The sequence below is a fragment of the Aspergillus pseudoviridinutans genome (assembly GCF_018340605.1).
Source record: "Aspergillus pseudoviridinutans IFM 55266 DNA, scaffold_5, whole genome shotgun sequence".
Lineage (NCBI taxonomy): Eukaryota > Fungi > Ascomycota > Eurotiomycetes > Eurotiales > Aspergillaceae > Aspergillus > Aspergillus pseudoviridinutans.
The window spans coordinates 1,424,377-1,444,214 of record NW_025091285.1 but is presented as its reverse complement, the minus strand read 5'-3'; the positions used below and the strand labels follow the sequence as shown (position 1 = coordinate 1,444,214).

Sequence of the window (19,838 nt, the reverse complement as noted above, 5' to 3'; positions counted from 1 at the left end):
ATTGCGTCTTATCGTCAGGATCGACAGTATAAATTGCTCGCAGAGCGTGCACCCGAAAGCCTGATTTCTGAAAAGAAAAATCCCTGGTGTACTTAGTACTTAGCAATGGGCTGGTGCGGAAGAGGACATGATTTCCCATCGAAGGAAACCAAAAAAGCAAGAGATTTGGTGATAGCATGGCCCGGCCATTTTGAGCGCAACGCGCTAGTTCATCGGTGTCGTCCACCCCTATGACCGGAGTTCCGTGTGGGTGCATCAACCATCATTTGATCGCTATAAAGTCCAGTCTCTTGCGTATTCTGGTTTGTTTGTCTGCCAGCTCGTCCGTACGCTCGGTTGCCTCTCGCATTGCGCCTGTTGTAACGGCCATTGCCTCGAGAATCCTCCTGAGAAAGCAATAGGTCATCTCCTTCAGCGAAACCGTATCTTCCATCCTGCACGGCAGGTTCCGCTTTCCGGTTTAGACGACGCTCGCGATCCGCTTGCTCTCGTAGATTGCTGAATGAGGACTGAGGATTCTGTACGTGCTGAGAAGGTGTTGGTTCGGCCGTGGAGTGCTTGAACCGCATGGACAAAATTCTGCCGTCAGCCTTTTGAGTTTGTCAGCCAGTGAAAAGGAATTGTAACGTTCAGTTGGGAGTATCACCCTTTGGTTGTGGAAGTTGGCGATGGCGTTTTCTGCGGACCATTTGTCGGCGAATGTGATTTCCGCCGTGACAGTAGGATGCTGCGAGGTGACCCAACAGTTCAATATCTGTCCTGATAACGGTTCGATAGCAGAGTGGATGTCCGCTGCTGTGGTGCCTGGAGCAAAATTGCTCCCAATCACGACGAAAGATCCCGACCCTGCTCCTCGAATAGTTATACCAACAGGATTGCCGCGCACCGTTGATTGTCCGCTCGCTGGATTGAGCGCTGAAAGAAGGCGCTCCTCGTCTGGGCGACGTTTGCTGGCGCGTTTTGGTTGCGAGTTCGCTGCTCGTACCGGCGCTGACTGTGTGCGATGATTCTTCGTACTTTTCGATGTAGCTGATGCGGAAGGCTGATAGTACAGTAATCTAATGTTAGTCTTGACTGTGCGCTAAATACTATGAAGGTGCGTTTTCCACAGTACCTTTACGACACCAATTCGACTGGCGAGACTCCCTGGCTTCGCTTTCTGAGACTTGCTTCCAGCTCCCGCGCCTGCGGCGACAGTCTTTCTGCTTTTACCAAGGATTTTACTCGCGAGTTCTTCATTCTTTCTCTTTTTGCGATCTAAATGATCAGGATGCAATCAGAAAGGCACAATTCCGACGATGATTCTGAGACGTATTGGACGCCTTACCCGCTTGGATGATGGCATCGAAGGAGACACCTCCTTGGCTGGCGGCCATGACGAGAACGGTGTGCTAGGAACAGGACGTAAACGGACAAGGTGACGCGAGAAGAGATATGTCAGGATAGAATATAAACTCTTTTTAAGTAGCGATGCAGGCTCTTTTCAATTAGAGGCTGTTGTAGATAGGTAAAGAGGATGAGGAAGATGGCCCATAATTAAGGTGTGAGATTTTCAGAGCTTATTGCTTCTGGGTGCAGCTAGCCGGCGCAGAGCAACACCAAAGTACTCCGTAGTCCGTAGTAGTGTCCCTGCACATCAGCTTCAGCGGCATCAATGATCCACCTAATCTCTTGCGATATTAATAGACAATTGGCAAATCCTGCCACAAATATATCTTAGACATTTAGAGGGGTCCTATGGGCATACAACAGTTTGTATCAGTCTTTTAACTGGCTAATGCGAATCTAAGACTTCACAACTTCCTCTTCCAGCAGGCGCAATGTATTCTTTAATCGCAGTGAATATGGAAGCTGCAGCCCCCAGTGGCTCCTTTCTTCTGTCCAACATTGACAAAATCTCTAACTATCTGATACCCTGCATTCGCCACTGGAGCTATGGATTCTGTTTGGTGATCTCTTGTGTTTCTCCCATCCTATCACTTAGTAACTGGTGCATTTACCGGATTTTATTCCAGACATTGTGTATCCTTCTCAATCAACCTACTCCTCTGACGTATCAAAAGTCACGCAACTCTTCTTCCTGTCTAGCACGCGCAAGGACCAGACTGAGCTGAGGAACCGCTGCTAGTGTCGATATCCAAGAAGATGACTTCGGAGGACCTGAGCATCGGCAAACAGACATTGTCTTCCTCACTGGCTCTTCGCTCACCCTTGAGGAGCAGAAATAGGTACTTCTCAATTCCACAATGGCGAGAGGAGTTCATACTGACAAGATGATTCTAGGACCGAGAGACCAGCCACTCCACCTGCATCTTGTGAGGAATTAGCCCATTATCCCGTCTTCAACCCACGCGACCCTCGACACAACCCTGCAGCGTCCGCATCTTCGTGGCTGCAAAGTGATTACTACCGATCCCAAGCATCTAGAACCCAGAATTCAGTTAGCTGGATGCAGGATTTGCCGAGAAGGTCACTCCGCAAAGCGCGATCAGGTCTTCTGGCCCTTCGTTCTGGAATGCAAAGACGACCGCTTCCAGGCGGCCACGCTCGAAGAAGTGATATACCTAGTATTTGGTCCTCGAGAGACTCTACAGAGGACTCATCTGATCATTTTCCGTCGTCAGTGTCGGACGCTAGCACAGAAGACGATCACGAGTTCGGCACCGGTCTCTATCGAACAACTCGAAACCATTCCTCCTCAAGTGAAGCTCTGAAAGATCACAATCATAACACTGTACCTTCCACATCGCCGTTGCCTTGTACCGTCGGCGGGGGCTTAGAGGGCACTGGTTTGAGGAGCTCCCTAGCCGCACAGGAAACGAGAGGAGTCAACGGTATGTCAGAAGCAGGGGTGGATGGTACGTCAAAGACAGCAACGACGGTGGGGTTCCCTCGAGAGCACATCACCGAGACCGAGCACCACGGTCACACCCCCGATGGATCAAGTACATTCGTCCAAACCTCGACTCATGCCATTTCCAATTCGCTATCTGTCAGCCTCATTGAGCTTAGCGAAATAGAAGCGACGACGGTACACACAGCATCATCAGAAACGTCGAAGGCACCATCCCGGAAAACTCCCATGAATTCGCAGCCGAGCGAGGACTGTATGAAAGATTTATGCTCGCAGGCCCATCATTCGAGCCCTGTTCCATCCCATTCGCCAGTTATCAACCCTGAGAAGCCGACCGCCACTGAGGGTCCTCCTGAAGAGTTGCTCAATCCAAATGAGCGAGAACCCAATGAATCAACTCGAGGCCACGAGATCGCTCTAGCACCCATCACTTCTGGTTCAACTGACTCAATCGCTTGTGTATATGTCTCTAGCCGTTCCCCGTCTAGGTCATCCTTTGTTAGCTCTCGTGAATCAACGTTTCGTCAGATACCAGCCGTCCAATTGATGATGGGAACGCTTGAACTGTTTGCGTCGTCAAGAGAATGCAGCAGCGGCGGTCAAACCTTATGTTGCAGCGACGTTGCAGAAAACGATCTCATGCCACGGGCAGTTCACCATGCTCCAGGCGACCATTCCGAGGATGGAAATGAACCAACCGAGACAGAGCCTCAGCAGTCTAGACCCTCGAACGCAGGAGAGACGCAGCTAGCTCATGCTGGTGCATTCATCACGGTTAGTATCACTTTTAAGGTTACCCGCTCGTCATTGACGAAATCATAGGAACCATCAGAAGCGAGATCGAGCTCGCAGGAAGAGGAAACTGCGAGCTGCCTGCTGCCCGCTTTGGACGACACTGATTTCCTTGGAATCCAAAACAGTTCTGACCCGTGCGCGGCTCGAAGACCACCCTCTCCAAGCCAGACCGAAGATGGCACGTCGGACTCAGATGTCGTCCGGTCACCAATTGAGATCGATGACGCACTCGCCTCACTGATTTTCAGAGACGAGTTCTTCTTTGTCGACGGCAAATCGAGTGATATCCCCCCTGATCGAGGAGACAATCCTATAAAAACAGGAAGCCGAATTGCCAGAGACGGTAGAATTTACAGTGGTCCGGGACTCGACCGTAACATGTCAGTCAGAACACAGGAGATCCCGGAGATTGTCGGACCAGGTATGTACGCTTCGCGTCGGGGTAACCTGCCGAGTCTCGAACGAGACGCAAGCGATTCCACTGATGAGTGTATCGTTACTTACCCCATATGGGAACGACGTCAATTTCCATAATGTCCGGATCATACGTGGGTTACACGACCGCACAACGGAAGAAGCTGGAATCGGAATGCGCTATTTGCGCCATTTTCATTGTCTCTGTATTGTTAATGGGCCTTGTATACCTATGTCTCAAGCGCCCGCGGTAAGGATCGCTGGGTTGAATGGGCACAGGTTGGAAATGACACTCATTTGTACAAATAATGTATGCAGAGCCTCTTTCTGATAGATGCCTACCGCAAGATGTTTCTGTTCATAGGAAATCAAAAAAACAGACTCCTTCAGTTGTGTGCCCAAGACACGAAGGCTGGTCTTGCCTTACTCATGTCTCCCGAAACCTCGCACTTAGTAGCATGAAAGGCTAACCCAGACGTAAGGTAAAGCCAGCGCCGGTTTCCCCGGTATCGCCACTGGATTGACCACCGAATACACTGGCAAAGTCCAAGGCCGGAGCTTCCTGTCCGCGCTTCGGCGCTTCTGGAGTCTCACGACGCCTTCGCCTCTCCATGCCTGCCTTGGATGGGAAGGTCGGAAACATCTCCTTTGGCTTTGGTCGCGGGTCCTCCCGGAAATATTTATGTGAGAGACACTCCTGAGCAGTAGGGCGCGCACTTGGATTCAATGCCAGTAAAGACGACAGAAGCCGCAGACCGGCATTGGTGAGAAAGGGGAACTTTGAGCGGGGAAGCAACGGAGGGTTTTCAGTCGGCCCCGATGAAGATGTAGGTGGAAGGCGAAGTGATTTGGCATTAGGAAGGGAGCGGAAACCAGGCCACGTTTGCTGGGTAGGAGGGCCCGTGAGAGCGAATATCTGGGTTTATCTGTCAGCGCGAACGGGACCTAAAAGTCAAAAGGAAAGCAGATGTTTTACCTTTGATACTTGATCGACTTCATTTTTACCCTGCAACAAGGGTTCTTTGGTGAGCAATTCGCCAAAGATGCACCCAATACTCCACATGTCGATTTCCGGCCCGTACTTTTCTGCGCCCAGCAGGAGCTCCGGGGAACGGTACCAGAGCGTTACAACCAGCTGGGTCAGCTTCGGCGGCGGATCGCCGTAGTACCGTGCCATGCCGAAGTCGGCAATTTTGATCTCGCCGCGGTTGTTCATCAGGAGGTTTGAGGTTTTCAGATCACGATGCATGATCCAGTGGGAGTGGAGGAACTCGAGACCGGAAAGGATTTGAAGCATGAGGGTCTTGATTTCCGAAGGGAGGAACGGTTCGCGCATGTCGTCGAGTAAAGTTTTTAGATCATGTTCGAGGAAATCCATAACGAGGAATACACTGTTGGCGGGATAGAGGTGCCCAGAGCCCCGAATTGGTTAATACTGGTGTATCTTGAACTTTTCAGGATGAAACAACACCAACGCTGGAAGAGGGCATTGAAAGACTGGGGGTAGAGGATAGGAAGGGCCAAGCATACTCATCCATTTTAGTCCCCATGACGATCTCGCGGAGATACACGATGTTCGTATGGCGAGCCTCCAAGAGCGTCTGGATCTCCCGTAGTCCCGTTACCGGGAACCCATCCGGCGAATTCTCCATCTTGAGCTTCTTGAGAGCCACCACCTCCCCGGTCGTGATATCCCTCGCCCTACTCACCAACCCATACGAACCCTCCTCGATATGATTCAGCCGTTCAAAGTTATCCACAAGCCGACAGGGTCCCCATTCGGGTCCCGGAAACCGCAGGAGTGTGGACCGTGTCTGTTCAGCTGGCGCTTTGGCTGCAGACCCTGACACTGCGGAGGGCGTGGGCTGTTCGTTCGACAGCCGGCGACGCTTCTTGGGCGGAGCTTCCGAGTCGCCATTGAGCGCGTCTCCTTGCTGTTGCAGTGTCGCTTGTGCGGCCTGCAGCCGTGCTTGCTCCTCCAGTTGACGCTGTTTCTCTGCCTTGGCGCGTTTCTTCTCTTCCTTTTCGCGTTTTCGTTGTGCGAGGATGGCGTCTTCCTCGGGGTCTTCGCCGGCCCAGCGCGATTTGGACGCGGACATGGCCCCTATGAGGGATTGGAAGAATCCAAAACTTGTAGATTGCTGATGGAAACGGGGTATGTCGTTAATGAGTAGCGGTTGAATCAGCTTCGGGTTGGGAGATGAATTCGGAAAGGAGATGGTACAGCCCGGCTGGTATGGTGACGCTATCGGAATAATAGAACTTGGGGAATGTGATCGAAGGGCCGAACTCCATCGCCGATTTCAAAGCCCCCGCCTCGTCCCGCAATGATTATTAACTCGCGGAGGGGGACGGAGTTTGTTCTTTTGCTTTAAATACAGCTTCTAAAATTATTGATTTCATTTGATCTATCTTCTCTAACTGCGAGGATATATTCTCTGGAGTCTTTTAGCGCCATACCGAGATGATTGAGCCCTTCCAGGTTTGTTTTGGTTTCTTTGGCTGATATAGTTGCACGGTGCCATTGCCATCGATTACTGACTCGATTTGATAACAGACCACCTTCGCGGTGCCCATGACCTGCGAAAGCTGTGTCAAAGATGTGACTAACTCACTTTATAATGTTGAAGGTTCGTGCTTAGTGAGACGAGGTATTTAGCTGAAACCATGTACTGATTCAAATTCGTCCTACGCAGGCGTCAAGAAGGTTGACGCGAATCTTAAAGATCAGCTTGTCCTCATCGAGGGCACAGCGCCGCCTAGCTCGATAGTCACTGCCATTCAAGCTACTGGTCGGGATGCGATTCTACGTGGAAGCGGCACATCAAACAGTATGTTATACCTCCCCTTCAGAGGACGGACTTGCGCGGGCAGTACTGATCTGGTGGTGTGATACGCAACAGGTTCTGCCGTCTGCATATTAGAGACGCACTCGACGACCGTACCGAATAAGATCCGTGGATTGGCACGCATGGTGCAGGTGTCCTCGAACATGACTCTGGTAGATCTGACCATCAACGGGCTGGCACCGGGAAAATACTGGGCGACTGTCCGGGAAGTGGGGGATATCTCGCGAGGCGCAGAATCTACGGGGGGTATCTGGGAGGCGTTGAAGGCCAAGGTGATGGGCTCCGAGGCGCCCAAGGAGCCGCGCGGCGTGTTTGGGAGTGTGGATGTGGATAACAAGGGCCGGGGGAATGTCTTCTTGGATCGACCGGTGGCGATTTGGGAGCTGATTGGGCGGAGTATGGTCGTATCCAAGAGCCAGGAAGGCCCATTTCAACGAGAGGATCCTGATACGTTGGTCGGCGTGATCGCTCGTAGTGCGGGTGTGTGGGATAACGACAAAACTGTCTGCTCATGTTCGGGAAAGAATGTATGGCAGGAGCGACAGGAACAGGTCTCTCAGGGAATGATGTAGACTTCTGGAGTCTAGAATGTCCCCCAAATCTTGCATTGATTTATGATACCTATCACAGAGATGATGTCAATTGACCAGAATGATTTATTGCATGAACATTTGCAGCCACGATCAAGCAAGAATGGTAGGCGCAAAGGGAGCTGGGACCTGTAAGATTCTCAGTGGGACTCGATACTCCGAACTTGCACTGAGTGGACAGTGGGCAGTGGGCACTTGGCACTGGCGTTGTTGTATCTCGCGGACTTTGAGTGTGAGCGGGAACACACCTTGATCATGACAAGGACAACAGACAATTGTCTCCACAAACAGCTGACCATCGGATCGAGATCCCAGATAACAACGCGGCATGTCAGAACACCTCCGCAGAAAAGGCAGCAGAGGCCTAAATATAGACAGACGAAGTCTTGAGAGCAAGCGCCAGGAGATGGTCATTGGACAGGAATTTCTTCTCCTGCATTGATAGTATTGTTCATCCCTGTCTGACTGATGACAGCGTCTTCTCCTTGCATCAATAAATCGAGCTAGTGGCTGCCATGCTACCGTCTACATGACTATCGTTAATTGAGGATGCCCAGATACGCAAGCAGCTAGTGCCAGCCCAAGGGCAGTAAGTGTATTACTCCGTCATTAGGGAGCTAATCATGTTGTTCACTAACCGAGGTTTTCCTAGCATGGTAATAAGGGCCGGAGCTATCTCTATTGCTCTAAATGGAGTTTTGAAGAGATGTATCCTCCGAAGCCACTGATGGCCGTCTGTACAAGCGCCGTGGCGGGGATGCGGGAGAGCCTAAACCCAGTCGATTTGCTGGAGGCGTGTTAGCATGAGAAGAGTTGGTGGAAGCATCTATCTTATTAGCTGCGAGAAGTCTTGAAGGATTCTGCCGTCTCATTTCAAGTCAGAAATGGATATCTAGCCCCGTTAACCTAGAATGGCCTGACAAGAGTAGAGAATAATAGAAACCCCCTTGAAGGCAACAGTACAGTCTGGGAATGTGATGGTAAAGGATGGCCCCGCATAGATCGGGACGGGCCTTTTGCTGGAGCCCATCAATCACACCTTCAGATCACCACCGACAAGGGCCCGTTCGCCTTTCTTCACCCTTGATTGCTCAACTTACTTCGTGGTTATCGAATCTTGTTGCACAGTTCTCGATCAAATCAGATCCTTTGAATGAGGAGGAAATCATTTTCTCCCCTCATCCGAGTCACCGATTCCTCCATGAGCCGTTCCACGACGTCCTGTCGGGGTGCGCACCTGCAGGGGAAAGCTAATAATACAATATAAGTGGAGGATGGGATAATCCTCATGACAACCACCCAGGATGATTATGCTTCTCGACGCTGGGCGCTTACGGCTATTCAGGAGCGTCAAATCATCAATTGAACTGCATCCCTCTTCTCCATCACTTCCTTGGCAACTGTGCACTTTGATTCACGACTGTAATTATTTCCCCCCTTTCCAGAGACTCTCCAGTTTCCCAATCTCTGTGCGCATCTCCGATTTAGTAGTACTCGACTCATGCCTCTGACATACCTACTCTGTACAGAACGCTAGCTCGGCTTCTTCTCCTCAGTTGAGTAAGGTGGACTCACATTCGGGGACTGATTCGTATCCTTGCCATTTTTCTTCTGCTGCAGGCCCCATCTCTGAACGTTCCTTGCTTCTCCCTCTTTTCCTCCCTGCTTCAATAATTTTTTATGACGACTCCTTGTCGCTCATTCCGTCCTGCCAATCCCTATTCAAGAACTTCGTATCAGGTATCGTTCAAAGCGACCAGATGCTGGAGAAATAGAAAAGTCTCAGAAAGCAGCTTGACTGGCACAGGAATCCGAGGAATCGATCAATCCATATGACATACTGTCCTCATTTCTTACTAGCAGATTTTGGGCTTTCGGCTCTCTTAGACCACCGGATGATCTAATTATAACTTTTGACCTATCGTTCGTCCAGGATCACGGGGGGTCTAAGATTCACGGGATCGGCTGGGCATTCTGTCCAGAATAGCAGGCTTTCGGATTGCAAAAGACAGGCTACCTAGCTGCTGGGCACTCAAGCCACAAAGTACCACCACCGCACCACGAGAGAAGGGCTTCCTCCTGGTTCTTCAAAGGCCCTGCCCCGCCCCGCAGCTTTAGCTCCTACGTGCATCCCGTCGGACTCATTAATACCCCTGCTCACTGCGCCAGCCCACTATCTCGCATATCAGAAAAACTGGTCAGCCTCTTGGCTTCAAGTGCCGCCATATATAACTTAATCCTGCTTTTACTATTCCGTTGTGTGGGTGACTATCATCTGGCTTCCCTCGTCTCGACTCCGGCTTGTTTCTCAGGGCCGTACAGAGGTCGAAACACTACCAGGAGCTGAGTGGGACGGGGATATCGTCAGCTACTACAGTCTCTTCTTGGTTGTCATTTAGAGGCGCAGACATAGAGTTTGATTCTACAGAAAGATGTCATTGAAACAGGTATGAGTGACCCTTCAAGCTCGCAATGCAGATCTGACATAGAGCAGGAAATTGAGACATGGGTGTTGGCTCTAGAACACTACGACAATCAAGAGTATGAGGAAGCCATACGGATCTTTGGTCATATTGCAGATACGTCCAAGATATTCTTCAACTGTGGAGTCATCTATGCAACGCTGGGAGAGCATGAAAAAGCCGTATGTTTATTTATTCAAACCCATTTGACGGCAGTCCACTGAACATTCAGGTAGGTCCAATGTTACCAACGCGCCGTCAGTCTAGACCAGTACCTTGCCATTGCCTATTTCCAAGAAGGCGTGTCCAACTTCCTTCTAGGCGATTTTGAAGAAGCATTGGCCAATTTCAATGACACCCTTCTCTATCTTCGGGGCAATACATCCATTGACTATGAGCAATTGGGCCTGAAATTCCGTCTCTTCTCGTGTGAGGTCTTGTTCAATCGGGGACTCTGCTATATCTACCTGCAGCAAATGGGGCCAGGCATGCAGGACCTCGAATATGCAGTGAAAGAAAAGGTCACTCCCGACCACGATGTCATTGATGACGCCATTCGGGAGAGGGCAGAGGTATAACCTATAGTGCCTTAGTTGTCGAGTTTTTGCTGACCGAAGCAGGGATACACGGTGTTCTCGATTCCCGTGGGAGTTGTCTATCGACCCAACGAGGCCAAAGTCAAGAATCTCAAAACAAAAGACTATCTAGGCAAGGCGAGACTGATCGCAGCGTCATCGCAAGGCAACATGCGGAATGGACATCAACCTACAGATTTAATACGAACTCAATCAGCGTTCGATGACCGCTCCGCCGACAGCATCTCGTTCGCTGCCACGAATCTGGTCCAAAAGAATCTGTCGGGACGAAGTCGTCAGCAGTCGGAACCCCCGCTAAACCGCACTTTGTTCCCACCTACGCCACCTCCAGAAGGTGACAAGGCTAGCACAAAGACCTCTTCCAGTAGTAGCGTGGGTGCCAGTGGTAGACCAGGTTCGGTTCGGGCGGCGCGGCCTCCTCGGCTCAATCTCGATCCAGCGGGCTCTCAGCCCAATGGGAGGAGTAGCGCAGACATGCCCGCCTCGGACAAACCACGGATTGGGACGACTCGTACGGCCTCTGAACCCCGTGGACCACCCAGCCGACATTATCCACGGGGGCTAAATGGTCCAGAGACCGACAGATATCTTCCTCCTCGGGAAACGGGAAGCCACAGAAGAGGAACCAGCGAAACAAGTTCTGCATCAATCCCTCGGAATGGCTACGGTGAGGACGGGTGCGGAGTGTACACAAGCCCACGATCTATGGCCAGTAGCGGACGAAGAGCCATGCCTCCTCAGCAGCAACGGTACATTGACGAAGAAGAGGAATACGTGGGCGATTCGTGTGGTGTACATGGTGCCCGCGGCATCTACGAGACACCCGGCAGCTCGCAGCGACGAACCAGATCACCGGTCCGAGAGTCAAGGCGAGCCGACTCACGCAGGCCTGATGTCCGCAGATTCCGGATCAAAGTTCATGCTTTTGAAGATACCCGGTATATCATGATCGGGCCCACGATGGAGTACAGCGAGTTTGAAGCCAAGATTCGGGAGAAGTTTGGCTTCCGCTCGCTTCTACGAATCCGAATGCAGGACGAGGGCGATATGATTACAATGGTGGATCAGGAAGATTTGGACCTCCTGCTGAGTTCGGCCACCGAGGCAGCTCGGAAGGAGGGCAGCGAGATGGGCAAGATGGAGGTGAGTCCGGTCCATACGTTTATGAAATGACCCGTAACTGACTGGCTTTAGATATGGGTGGAAGAAAGACCAATGATATAGTTCTCAAGGCGTTCTTTGCAAGAGGATTTTCTGGCTATAGATGAGCAGAGAGCCAGTCTCTGCTGTTGCATTCTTGGTGCTGTCAGTGCTGATTTTTCGATGTTGCATGATTTATACCCTTTGATGATTCGTACGAGCGAGATGATCTTATTTCAGCTTATGTATTTATATGGATACCCATTGATTGATATGCAGCGTACTTTTGTCCAGCGACTGCAGTAGGATGTATCTCTTAATTGTCTTAACTAGAAAGAGTGAAATGACTAGGGCAAGTTGGATCACGGGAATGCGGGCAGCTATAGAGACCCACTGCGCAGTGACGTTGATTGTTGACAGCGAGGCTTCATCTTCTGTTGCTTCCCTCCAGCTACAGCTCATCACAATCTCCGTGAAACTGATTACTGAGGGATTATATCAAAATGGCGGACATTACCTCGGATATCAACCAACTCCTCAAGGACAAACATGCAAGCACCACAATACCCAAGGGGGAGCCTCGTCCCCGGTCCACCGCAACCCCCGACGAGTTTCTCAAAGAAGCATACCGAATAGTCAGCGTGACCCCTCACCCAATGCCAGAATCGATGCTAACACACAGTAGAACTCGCACATCCACTCCCTCCTCCTATACCTCCAATCCATCCGCCACTCCTACCTCTCCACAACCCCAACCGTCCATCCCCGCACCACCTCCCTCCGCACCAGCGCAACCACCTCCACCCCGGCCAGCACCAGCACCAGCACCCCCCAAAGCAAACCCCTCACCGACACCGAACGCGACTCCATCGACTCCTCTACCGCCCTCCTCCTCCGCGACCTCTCCACCTCAATCGCCAATCTCTCCACGGCCGAATCCCTCCGCCAGGAAACCGAATCCGGCCTCCTCCGCAAGAAACACCGCGCCCCGTCCGCCCTCCTCCGCTGGGCCGGCGGCGCCAGCGCCCTCGTCAACACCCCCACCGAAAACAAATCCCCCGAGCAGATCCATGACGAGGAGCGCGCCCGCACCCTCCGCACCGTCCGCGAGAGCATCCTCTGGTTCCTGCGGCGGGGGCTCGAGCGCGCGGCCGAGGCCCAGCGCGATATGGTCGAGAAGCGCATCGAGCGTGTACGCGAGAAGGAGAAGAGCGTCCTGTATAAGAGTGAGGCGGGCGGGGCTAGGGCCCCTCTCTCTGCCTCTGCCTCTGTGCCTGCCTCTGTGTCTGGCTCGGGGCCGGCAACCGCGGAACCACACTTGCGTGGAGCGACGCTGAGCGAGACCGAGTCCGCTGCCATCGAGGCGGAGCTGTCGCCCGAGCAATTGCAGTTGTTTGCCGAGGAGAATGATCTCATGCTGAGGCAGTATGAGGATGCGTTGAGTAAAGTGCAGTACGTTACGTTCCATTGTTCCCTTTATACTCTGATGGAAGTGGATTGGGTGATACTAATGGTTTTGTGCAGGAATGCCGAGAAATCGCTCCTGGAGATCTCCTCCCTCCAGCAGACGCTTGTGTCGCATCTGTCGACGCAGGAGGAGTATATCGAGCAGCTGGTCACGGATGCCTCGACGACGACGTCGAACATCGGGCAGGGGAATAAGGAGCTGAAGCGCGCGACGCAGCAGCGGAGTACGGCGCAGGCGGTGTTTTGGGGGACGGTGGGACTGTGTACGTGGCTTGTGGTGTGGGATTTGATTTTCTAGCTGGCTGGCATGGCATTACTGGACATAGTACTACGATACCATTCTGATCAGATGCACCGTTGGTTAAAAATGTGGTTGAGAATGAGTTCATTGAGGAAAACCCTCGCCCAAGGCGATCTACATATGCGAGTAGAGTAACGGCTCAATCCGACGGGCCATGCAGAGTAAAAAGGAAATACATTCCATCCGAAGATGCGAAGGGGTAATTAGAATGGATAAGAGATGCGGATGGATCATGACAGAGGACGGATATCTGGCGAAGAAATGAGCAGAAGCGAAGCGATTATGAGGTCTCGCGGACGACGCTGTCGACCGCTTCGGCGAAGTAGTCGATGTTATTTGTGTTGAGGCCCGCCATCGAGATACGGCCGTTCTTAGTCTAGAGAATAAAATATTAGTTTGTTGTCTCGCAGTCAAAGGAGAGGCGTAGCTAGTTATAAGGGACTGCAACTGCCGTGGCTATGGCCCGAGGAGCGGGGCGGAGAGCCCCAGAAATTGCGGTGTCTAGCCGGCGCCGCTAATAAAAGGAGACGCAGCCACTTACCATGTACACGTGCCACTTGTCTCTAAGGATCTTGACCTGCGCTTCGGTCAATCCAGTGAAACTGAACATGCCGATTTGACTGGTGATGTGGTCCCAGTTGCCGGGGGTGCCCTTTGCCTCGAGGCGCTCCCGCAGACCCTTGCGCATCTCCACGATACGGCCGCTCATCGTCCGGAGGTCGTCCTCCCACTCGGCAAAGAGCTGGGGGTCATTGAGGATGCGGCTGGCGATGCGCGCGCCGTACGCGGGCGGGTTGGAGATCTCGGAACGCTGCAGGATGGCTAGCTGGGAGGCGATGTGGGCGTTGGCGGTTGAAGCGTCGGGGCCCGGGGCCGAAACGAAGTGGAAGGCGCCGGTGCGCTGACCGTACAGACCAAGGTTCTTGGCGAAGGACTGGGCGATGCAGAGCTCGAAGCCCTGATCGACGAAGTAGCGGATCGCCCACGAGTCACGGGAGAGGTCGCCGGACGCGAAGCCCTGGTACGCTGTGTCAAAGAAGGGGAAATGCTGGCGCTCGCGCAGGACGACCGCCACTTGCTTCCACTGGTCCTGGGTCAGGTCGACACCGGTGGGGTTGTGAGCGCAGGCGTGCAGGACGACGATGGAGCCGGGCGGAGCTTCGCGCAGGGCACCGAGCATGCCGTCGAAGTCGAGACCCTTGTTTTTGGCGGAGAAGTAGGGGTAGTTGGCGAGGGAGAGGCCGACATTGGTGAAGATCTGGTGGTGGTTGGCCCAGGTGGGGCTGGAGAGGTAGACCTTGGGGGGGACCGGGTGGAATTTGGCCAGGAACAATGCGCCCAAGTGCAATGCACCTGTTCCTGAAATGGCTTGCAGTGTGCAGACCTGTTATCAGCCCGCCGATTAGCTTTCCGATATCCAACTACGGTCGCAGGGCGTTGAAAGGGAGTGAGCGCGGGTCAACATACTCGCTTATCCCGAATGGCTGCACTATCCGCACCGAGTATGAGCTTTTGAGCGGCCGAGGTGAAATCTGGAAGACCTTTGATGGGGAGATATTCATGGTTGAGGTTGGGGTCGTTGCGGATCGCCTCGTCGGCCTGGATCAAAGCCGTCAGTCACGGCCTCTTTTCATCAGGATACTGCTGCTGGGGGGACGGTGAATCACCTTTTTTACTACCGGAAGGATCCAAGGCTTTGCGTCGTTGTCTCTGTAGGCGCCAATGACAAGGTCTACTTTTTTGTCCGAGGGATCCTGACGGAAAGCTTGAACCAGACCAAAGAGAGGATCTTCTGGAGCGGCGGGCACAACGGCCGTGGAGAAGACGGACGGGCTGGAAGAACCCATTATGTGTGAGGAAAGGGAGGCGAGACGATTTCGAGCGATGGAGGATGATGATGAGAGAGAGATTGATGAGGAGGAGGAAGAGGTGGTAGTAGTAGATGTGGTGGGTAGACGCGGGGAAGACATGGCGCAGGATGCAGATGAGAATTAAATGACGGGTAAATAAAGGCCTGCACCAAAAATGGTATGAGTAATGGAAACCCAAAATGCGGGAATTTTTCCTGTTCTGGGTCTTCTGTTTTCGCTCTCGAAACAAACTCAGCAATGACTGGGGTTTATTTTTGGAGATCAATCATTCTCCAGTCACCATAATCATACCACTTGGGGGAAGGAATTCTGCTTGCGTTCACCGGGCGGAGCGATTCGGTCAACTGACAAGTCTGACAGGCGTAGGCCCAAGCAAGAAGCAGATAAATCCCGACGGAGTTATCCCAAGCGTCCTTAATAATATGACAGTCAGGGAATGCGATATATTGAAGATGATGCAGACCGAGAGAAAGCTATGTCGATGAGGGGAAACCCAGGCCCAGTGAGGGGTATCTTTTTGTGTCTGAAAAGGGTAATATTGGGTATGGGAATAGTATCAATCCTGATCGTGAGCCTGACCACTAGATAGTCAATGACATAGAACCGAGTCAAAACAAATAATCAGTCCATTAGAGAGGTACTCATTCCCCCTCCTTTCGCTATTTATGTAAGAGAATCATTCGACCCAACTTCACCCGACCAAAGCGTGATTTTTCCTCCTGACGGCGAGCCGAGGAACTTGCCTGCCCCGATGCCGATATAACACAATAGCATGACGACATCACATGCTACAGTCCTTTATCAACGCACATTAAGCATTATGATCTTATCCTCGAGATGGTTTACTCAAGAGCTGTCTGCCTTTAAGGACGGAGGACCTTTCGACCTCGAATGATATCGTCGCATGCGACACGCTCGGCCAACCAACCACCGAGGCTGTATAGTCAGCATCACCATCACCATCACAAGTCGTTATCTATCTGCTCTAGAGAGGTAAAGCGCACACGATAACAGTGTTTAACCAACATGCCAGCTTTCCCAGCCCTGTGTCAAATCATAATCCAGACTTCTTGACCAGAAGATAACCTACAGGTATTCTTATTGTTGATTCCCAAGCACCAGAGTCCAGAGTCCGGAGTGTTAATAAGGCTAAATGTGTCTATCGTCATACCTGCAGCAATAATTAACCGACCTCCCCATAAATTTGTAAGATCTTTGCTCCAGTTGGCAAAAAAGAAGGTCAGGGACCCGGCGGAGTTACCCCGACCAAACTCTTAGATAATAGCAGGGGTAGATGCGTGATTAAATTTCGGCTCTGGCTCCGCATCCGCTCCGCGATTCTGAGTAGATACCACTATATATACAATATCTTGCCCAGGTAGTGTTTGCAATTCTATAGAGTAATACTCCGTAGTACATGCATTCTTTCCGGGATACATCAGTGTGAACTCGCCAGGAAATTGGGTATCCGGGCGGAGGCAGTTTCATAGAATTTTCAATGTAGCTGATCGGTCAGGCCACTCAAAAATAGAGGGAGGCAAATACAGACCCCTGCCTTACCACTGTAGAATTCGGCCTTCGTGCCAAATCACAATGCGAGAAAAAGGAAATCAGCAGCATCGTGGGCTTCCTGGCCCGCCATGAATCCACCGCCCCCGTCCACTTTCCCCACGGGGTGGACTAATTCCGAATGAGGAAATTCTGTCGAAGCCGTCGCCGGATTCCGGAAAGCCTCTTGCGTGAAGATGTCGAAACTGGAATGATACTAATGATACTGATACAGATGGTATGTATGCATTCATTCTTGGAGCCACGTACATATATGTATAAAGAAGTGAAACATGCCAATGCCAAATGCAAAAAAGATCTTTTGAGGCCGCTGAACCCAAAACTCCAATCTGCAAAAAAAACGCCCTGCATCGCCCATTTCCGAACCATAACCGTAAACCGTAAACCATAACCATAAACATACACTCATCAATCATCCAGACGAAAAGTGAGAAGGGAGCAGTATCCAATAAATATCGGCGGACCAAGCCATTCATGCCCCGATGGTACCCAATTTCAAAATCGAAATATAACACAGAAGAATAAATCGTAGATGACTGGAAGTCTTCTATACTGAGGCGATATGTGAGATTGCAAATCGAAATTGATCAGTTGACATCCAAGTCGCATCGCTAGGTGACAATGTCCGCAGCGAAGTTATGATTGCGCCGTAGCCTCGACTCCATGTGTGCGTGTTCGTATACGGAATCGCTCGCGTAAGCGTGCCGTCAGTCGATTGCGTCGGCGCTCTGTCTCATCGTTGCTAGCGTCCCGGCTGGCTTCCTCCCGCACGCTCCGCAGCGCAGCAAGTCTTTCCTCCACGGTGGCATCGCGCATCCGGCGGGCATTCAAGGTGCCATGCAGGTACGAAGATATCCGGCGATGTTGACGACTCGAAGTAGCGTCTGCCGCTGGTGCAGTCGTGTTGTCTTGAGATGCATTGTTGTTGCCTCCCTCACCCTGCTCGTGTTCTTCCTCGGCCTGTGGCGGATTGAGGTCGATCCGGCTAATGATGTGTCAGCTTTTATATCTGAGCCATGGCGACATGAAACATACCATAACGGGCAAGTGCCCGACACGTTGACCAGCCAAGGATCGATGCATTCAGGGTGAAATTGATGGTTGCAGGGTAACACGCGGAGGTCCTGACCCTTGATGAAGTCATCCGTGCAAATCGGACAGGAAAAGTTTGGATGCTCATTCGGCGTTTCCGTATCTGTCGCGGGTGTCGGTGTGCCTCGCCGTTCGGAGTCTGTTTCAGCATTGGCGGTTTCGGTTTCATCATTCTGCTGGCCAACAGTCACAGATGGAGGGGATCCATCGGCAGCGGGTGCCTCTCGACGCTCAATGACCCCTTCCTCTTCGGTCCCGAGGGACATCTCCACATCACCCTTGACGGGGTCCGTCCTGGGGTCGGAACTATCCCCAAATTTGACGATGGGAATCGTATCCAGCATCGCCCTCGCTATCCCTCGCGCTCGACTTTGTCGAGGCCGCCCCGCCGTGTATCGGGGGCCATAACGTTCCGGATGGCGATGAGCCCGGATAGCCCCGGTAATAATGATCGCTAAGAAAAGCGCAGTAATAATGCCAGTGATGCTGTACAGGATGATCATGGCTAGTTTTCAGTTGGTTAGGACGACACTAGTCTTGTTGGGGGAGAGAAACGCACCAGTATTGGGGCTGCCCGTTGACCCATCCGTGGTCGACGGGGTGGCTGTCCCCACGAAGGACATGTTGTAGACAATGCTGAGAGAGCCGTTTCCGCTCTGTTTACTGATTTGAACCCTAAGCGATTCGGCAAAGGCCGGGTTCAAAAGGGTGAAAACGTTGGTATATYGGCCGACAGCGTCGTTGTTGACAGTATAGTTGCAATGGGAAGCAGAATTGCTGTATAGGAGAACCGCGGATGCCTTCTCTTGCGCTGTAACAATGTTCGATACGGTTGCACTGGCATCCAAATTGCCTGGGTACAGAGACGTGTCGCAGCTGACAAAGGCAATATCACCCGTATTTAAACTGAGCGAGTTGTATGCGCCAACATCCACCGGATTCCCAGTGACATTGAACCCCTATGATATCATTAGTCCTGTGTGACTTCTATCTCTGAAGATATAGACTCACCTGAAGGTCAGTACCGTTTAAATTGATCAAATATTGGGTCAGAGGTGCAACAATAGCGTTCGACGGAACGGTGTATTGATTGCTCTGCAGATGGAACCTCTTTTGGTTGGTGAACGACAGATCCGCAGAGCTATTCGACGGCAGAACGGTAGAGCCTGCCGAAGACCCTGTCGCTCGAACAGTGGACGAGAGAGTAAGGAAGAGAATAAAAAGAAAAAGAGACGGGGAGAAAGAAGAAAAGAAAGAAGGAAACACAGAGGGTATTTGTCTGGGCTCCATTATTGAAAAGGATCAGCCCGGATCGATGGGGGATTTCCCCACGGTGACGAGGCTTACGGAAACAGCGGAGGGTAGTCAACTATGGGGAGCACAAAATATCATTAGTCACGGTCCTCACGGATCCTGTACTCCGTGCAGTAATCCACAACGCGAAAAGAACCGGAAAAAAGAAGCCCAGATAAAAACGGAAAAAGGGAAAAAGAAATAAAGAGGAAAAGAGGAAGGTAAAACGGCTATCAATGATGGAACAGCCTCTTCCACGGCGGGGTTGGTCCCTTACCAACGGCGACTACAAATTCTAATGCAGGCGACCGAAGGGATGGCCGAATTATTTCAAATAATAATGCACGACCATTCAGCATAGAAACGGCGGATAATAATGGGGCGGAAAGGATTGGTTTGAATCTGGCAATGGGAAGCCGAGAAAAATCATAAAAGGTAAAAGGGGAAGGGAGCAATTCAGAGAGGAGCGCTTGAAACCCGACGCCGTAGCGACAACGGGGCTGATCTGACTAGGAATCTGACGCCTCCCAGTACCAGTCTTCAGT

At 51.7% G+C, this 19,838-nt stretch overlaps 8 protein-coding genes across 8 annotated transcripts; 4 read left to right on the top strand and 4 right to left on the bottom strand.

The window, feature by feature from the left end:
- Positions 1 to 209: 209 nt before the first annotated feature.
- On the bottom strand, positions 210 to 1,376 carry Asppvi_007566 (RNA recognition motif domain-containing protein; the record flags this gene model as incomplete). The annotated part of the gene is made up of 4 exons (XM_043303452.1): positions 210 to 590; positions 647 to 1,042; positions 1,115 to 1,257; positions 1,328 to 1,376. The coding sequence occupies 4 exons, from the start codon at positions 1,374 to 1,376 to the stop codon at positions 210 to 212; spliced, it is 969 nt and encodes a 322-aa protein (XP_043159387.1).
- Positions 1,377 to 2,145: 769 nt separating this feature from the next.
- On the top strand, positions 2,146 to 4,183 carry Asppvi_007565 (uncharacterized protein; the record flags this gene model as incomplete). The annotated part of the gene is made up of 3 exons (XM_043303451.1): positions 2,146 to 2,228; positions 2,284 to 3,628; positions 3,677 to 4,183. The coding sequence occupies 3 exons, from the start codon at positions 2,146 to 2,148 to the stop codon at positions 4,181 to 4,183; spliced, it is 1,935 nt and encodes a 644-aa protein (XP_043159386.1).
- A 346-nt stretch (positions 4,184 to 4,529) lies between these two features.
- On the bottom strand, positions 4,530 to 6,162 carry Asppvi_007564 (CDC2/CDK family serine/threonine-protein kinase; the record flags this gene model as incomplete). Its single annotated transcript, XM_043303450.1, has 3 exons — positions 4,530 to 4,979; positions 5,040 to 5,454; positions 5,594 to 6,162. 3 exons carry the CDS (start codon positions 6,160 to 6,162, stop codon positions 4,530 to 4,532), a joined length of 1,434 nt encoding a protein of 477 aa, XP_043159385.1.
- Positions 6,163 to 6,527: 365 nt separating this feature from the next.
- Asppvi_007563 (copper chaperone CCS1) lies at positions 6,528 to 7,484 on the top strand (the record flags this gene model as incomplete). The annotated part of the gene is made up of 4 exons (XM_043303449.1): positions 6,528 to 6,545; positions 6,621 to 6,693; positions 6,760 to 6,894; positions 6,967 to 7,484. The coding sequence occupies 4 exons, from the start codon at positions 6,528 to 6,530 to the stop codon at positions 7,482 to 7,484; spliced, it is 744 nt and encodes a 247-aa protein (XP_043159384.1).
- Positions 7,485 to 9,951: 2,467 nt separating this feature from the next.
- Asppvi_007562 (putative PB1 domain protein) lies at positions 9,952 to 11,784 on the top strand (the record flags this gene model as incomplete). The annotated part of the gene is made up of 4 exons (XM_043303448.1): positions 9,952 to 10,146; positions 10,201 to 10,536; positions 10,585 to 11,703; positions 11,755 to 11,784. The coding sequence occupies 4 exons, from the start codon at positions 9,952 to 9,954 to the stop codon at positions 11,782 to 11,784; spliced, it is 1,680 nt and encodes a 559-aa protein (XP_043159383.1).
- A 419-nt stretch (positions 11,785 to 12,203) lies between these two features.
- Positions 12,204 to 13,465, top strand: Asppvi_007561 (putative SNARE protein (Ufe1); the record flags this gene model as incomplete). Its single annotated transcript, XM_043303447.1, has 3 exons — positions 12,204 to 12,335; positions 12,386 to 13,152; positions 13,225 to 13,465. 3 exons carry the CDS (start codon positions 12,204 to 12,206, stop codon positions 13,463 to 13,465), a joined length of 1,140 nt encoding a protein of 379 aa, XP_043159382.1.
- Positions 13,466 to 13,748: 283 nt separating this feature from the next.
- Asppvi_007560 (aspartate aminotransferase) lies at positions 13,749 to 15,315 on the bottom strand (the record flags this gene model as incomplete). The annotated part of the gene is made up of 4 exons (XM_043303446.1): positions 13,749 to 13,844; positions 14,010 to 14,852; positions 14,936 to 15,067; positions 15,136 to 15,315. The coding sequence occupies 4 exons, from the start codon at positions 15,313 to 15,315 to the stop codon at positions 13,749 to 13,751; spliced, it is 1,251 nt and encodes a 416-aa protein (XP_043159381.1).
- A 2,229-nt stretch (positions 15,316 to 17,544) lies between these two features.
- Positions 17,545 to 19,290, bottom strand: Asppvi_007559 (RING-H2 finger protein; the record flags this gene model as incomplete). Its single annotated transcript, XM_043303445.1, has 4 exons — positions 17,545 to 17,893; positions 17,944 to 18,505; positions 18,560 to 18,959; positions 19,012 to 19,290. 4 exons carry the CDS (start codon positions 19,288 to 19,290, stop codon positions 17,545 to 17,547), a joined length of 1,590 nt encoding a protein of 529 aa, XP_043159380.1.
- Positions 19,291 to 19,838: the final 548 nt, after the last annotated feature.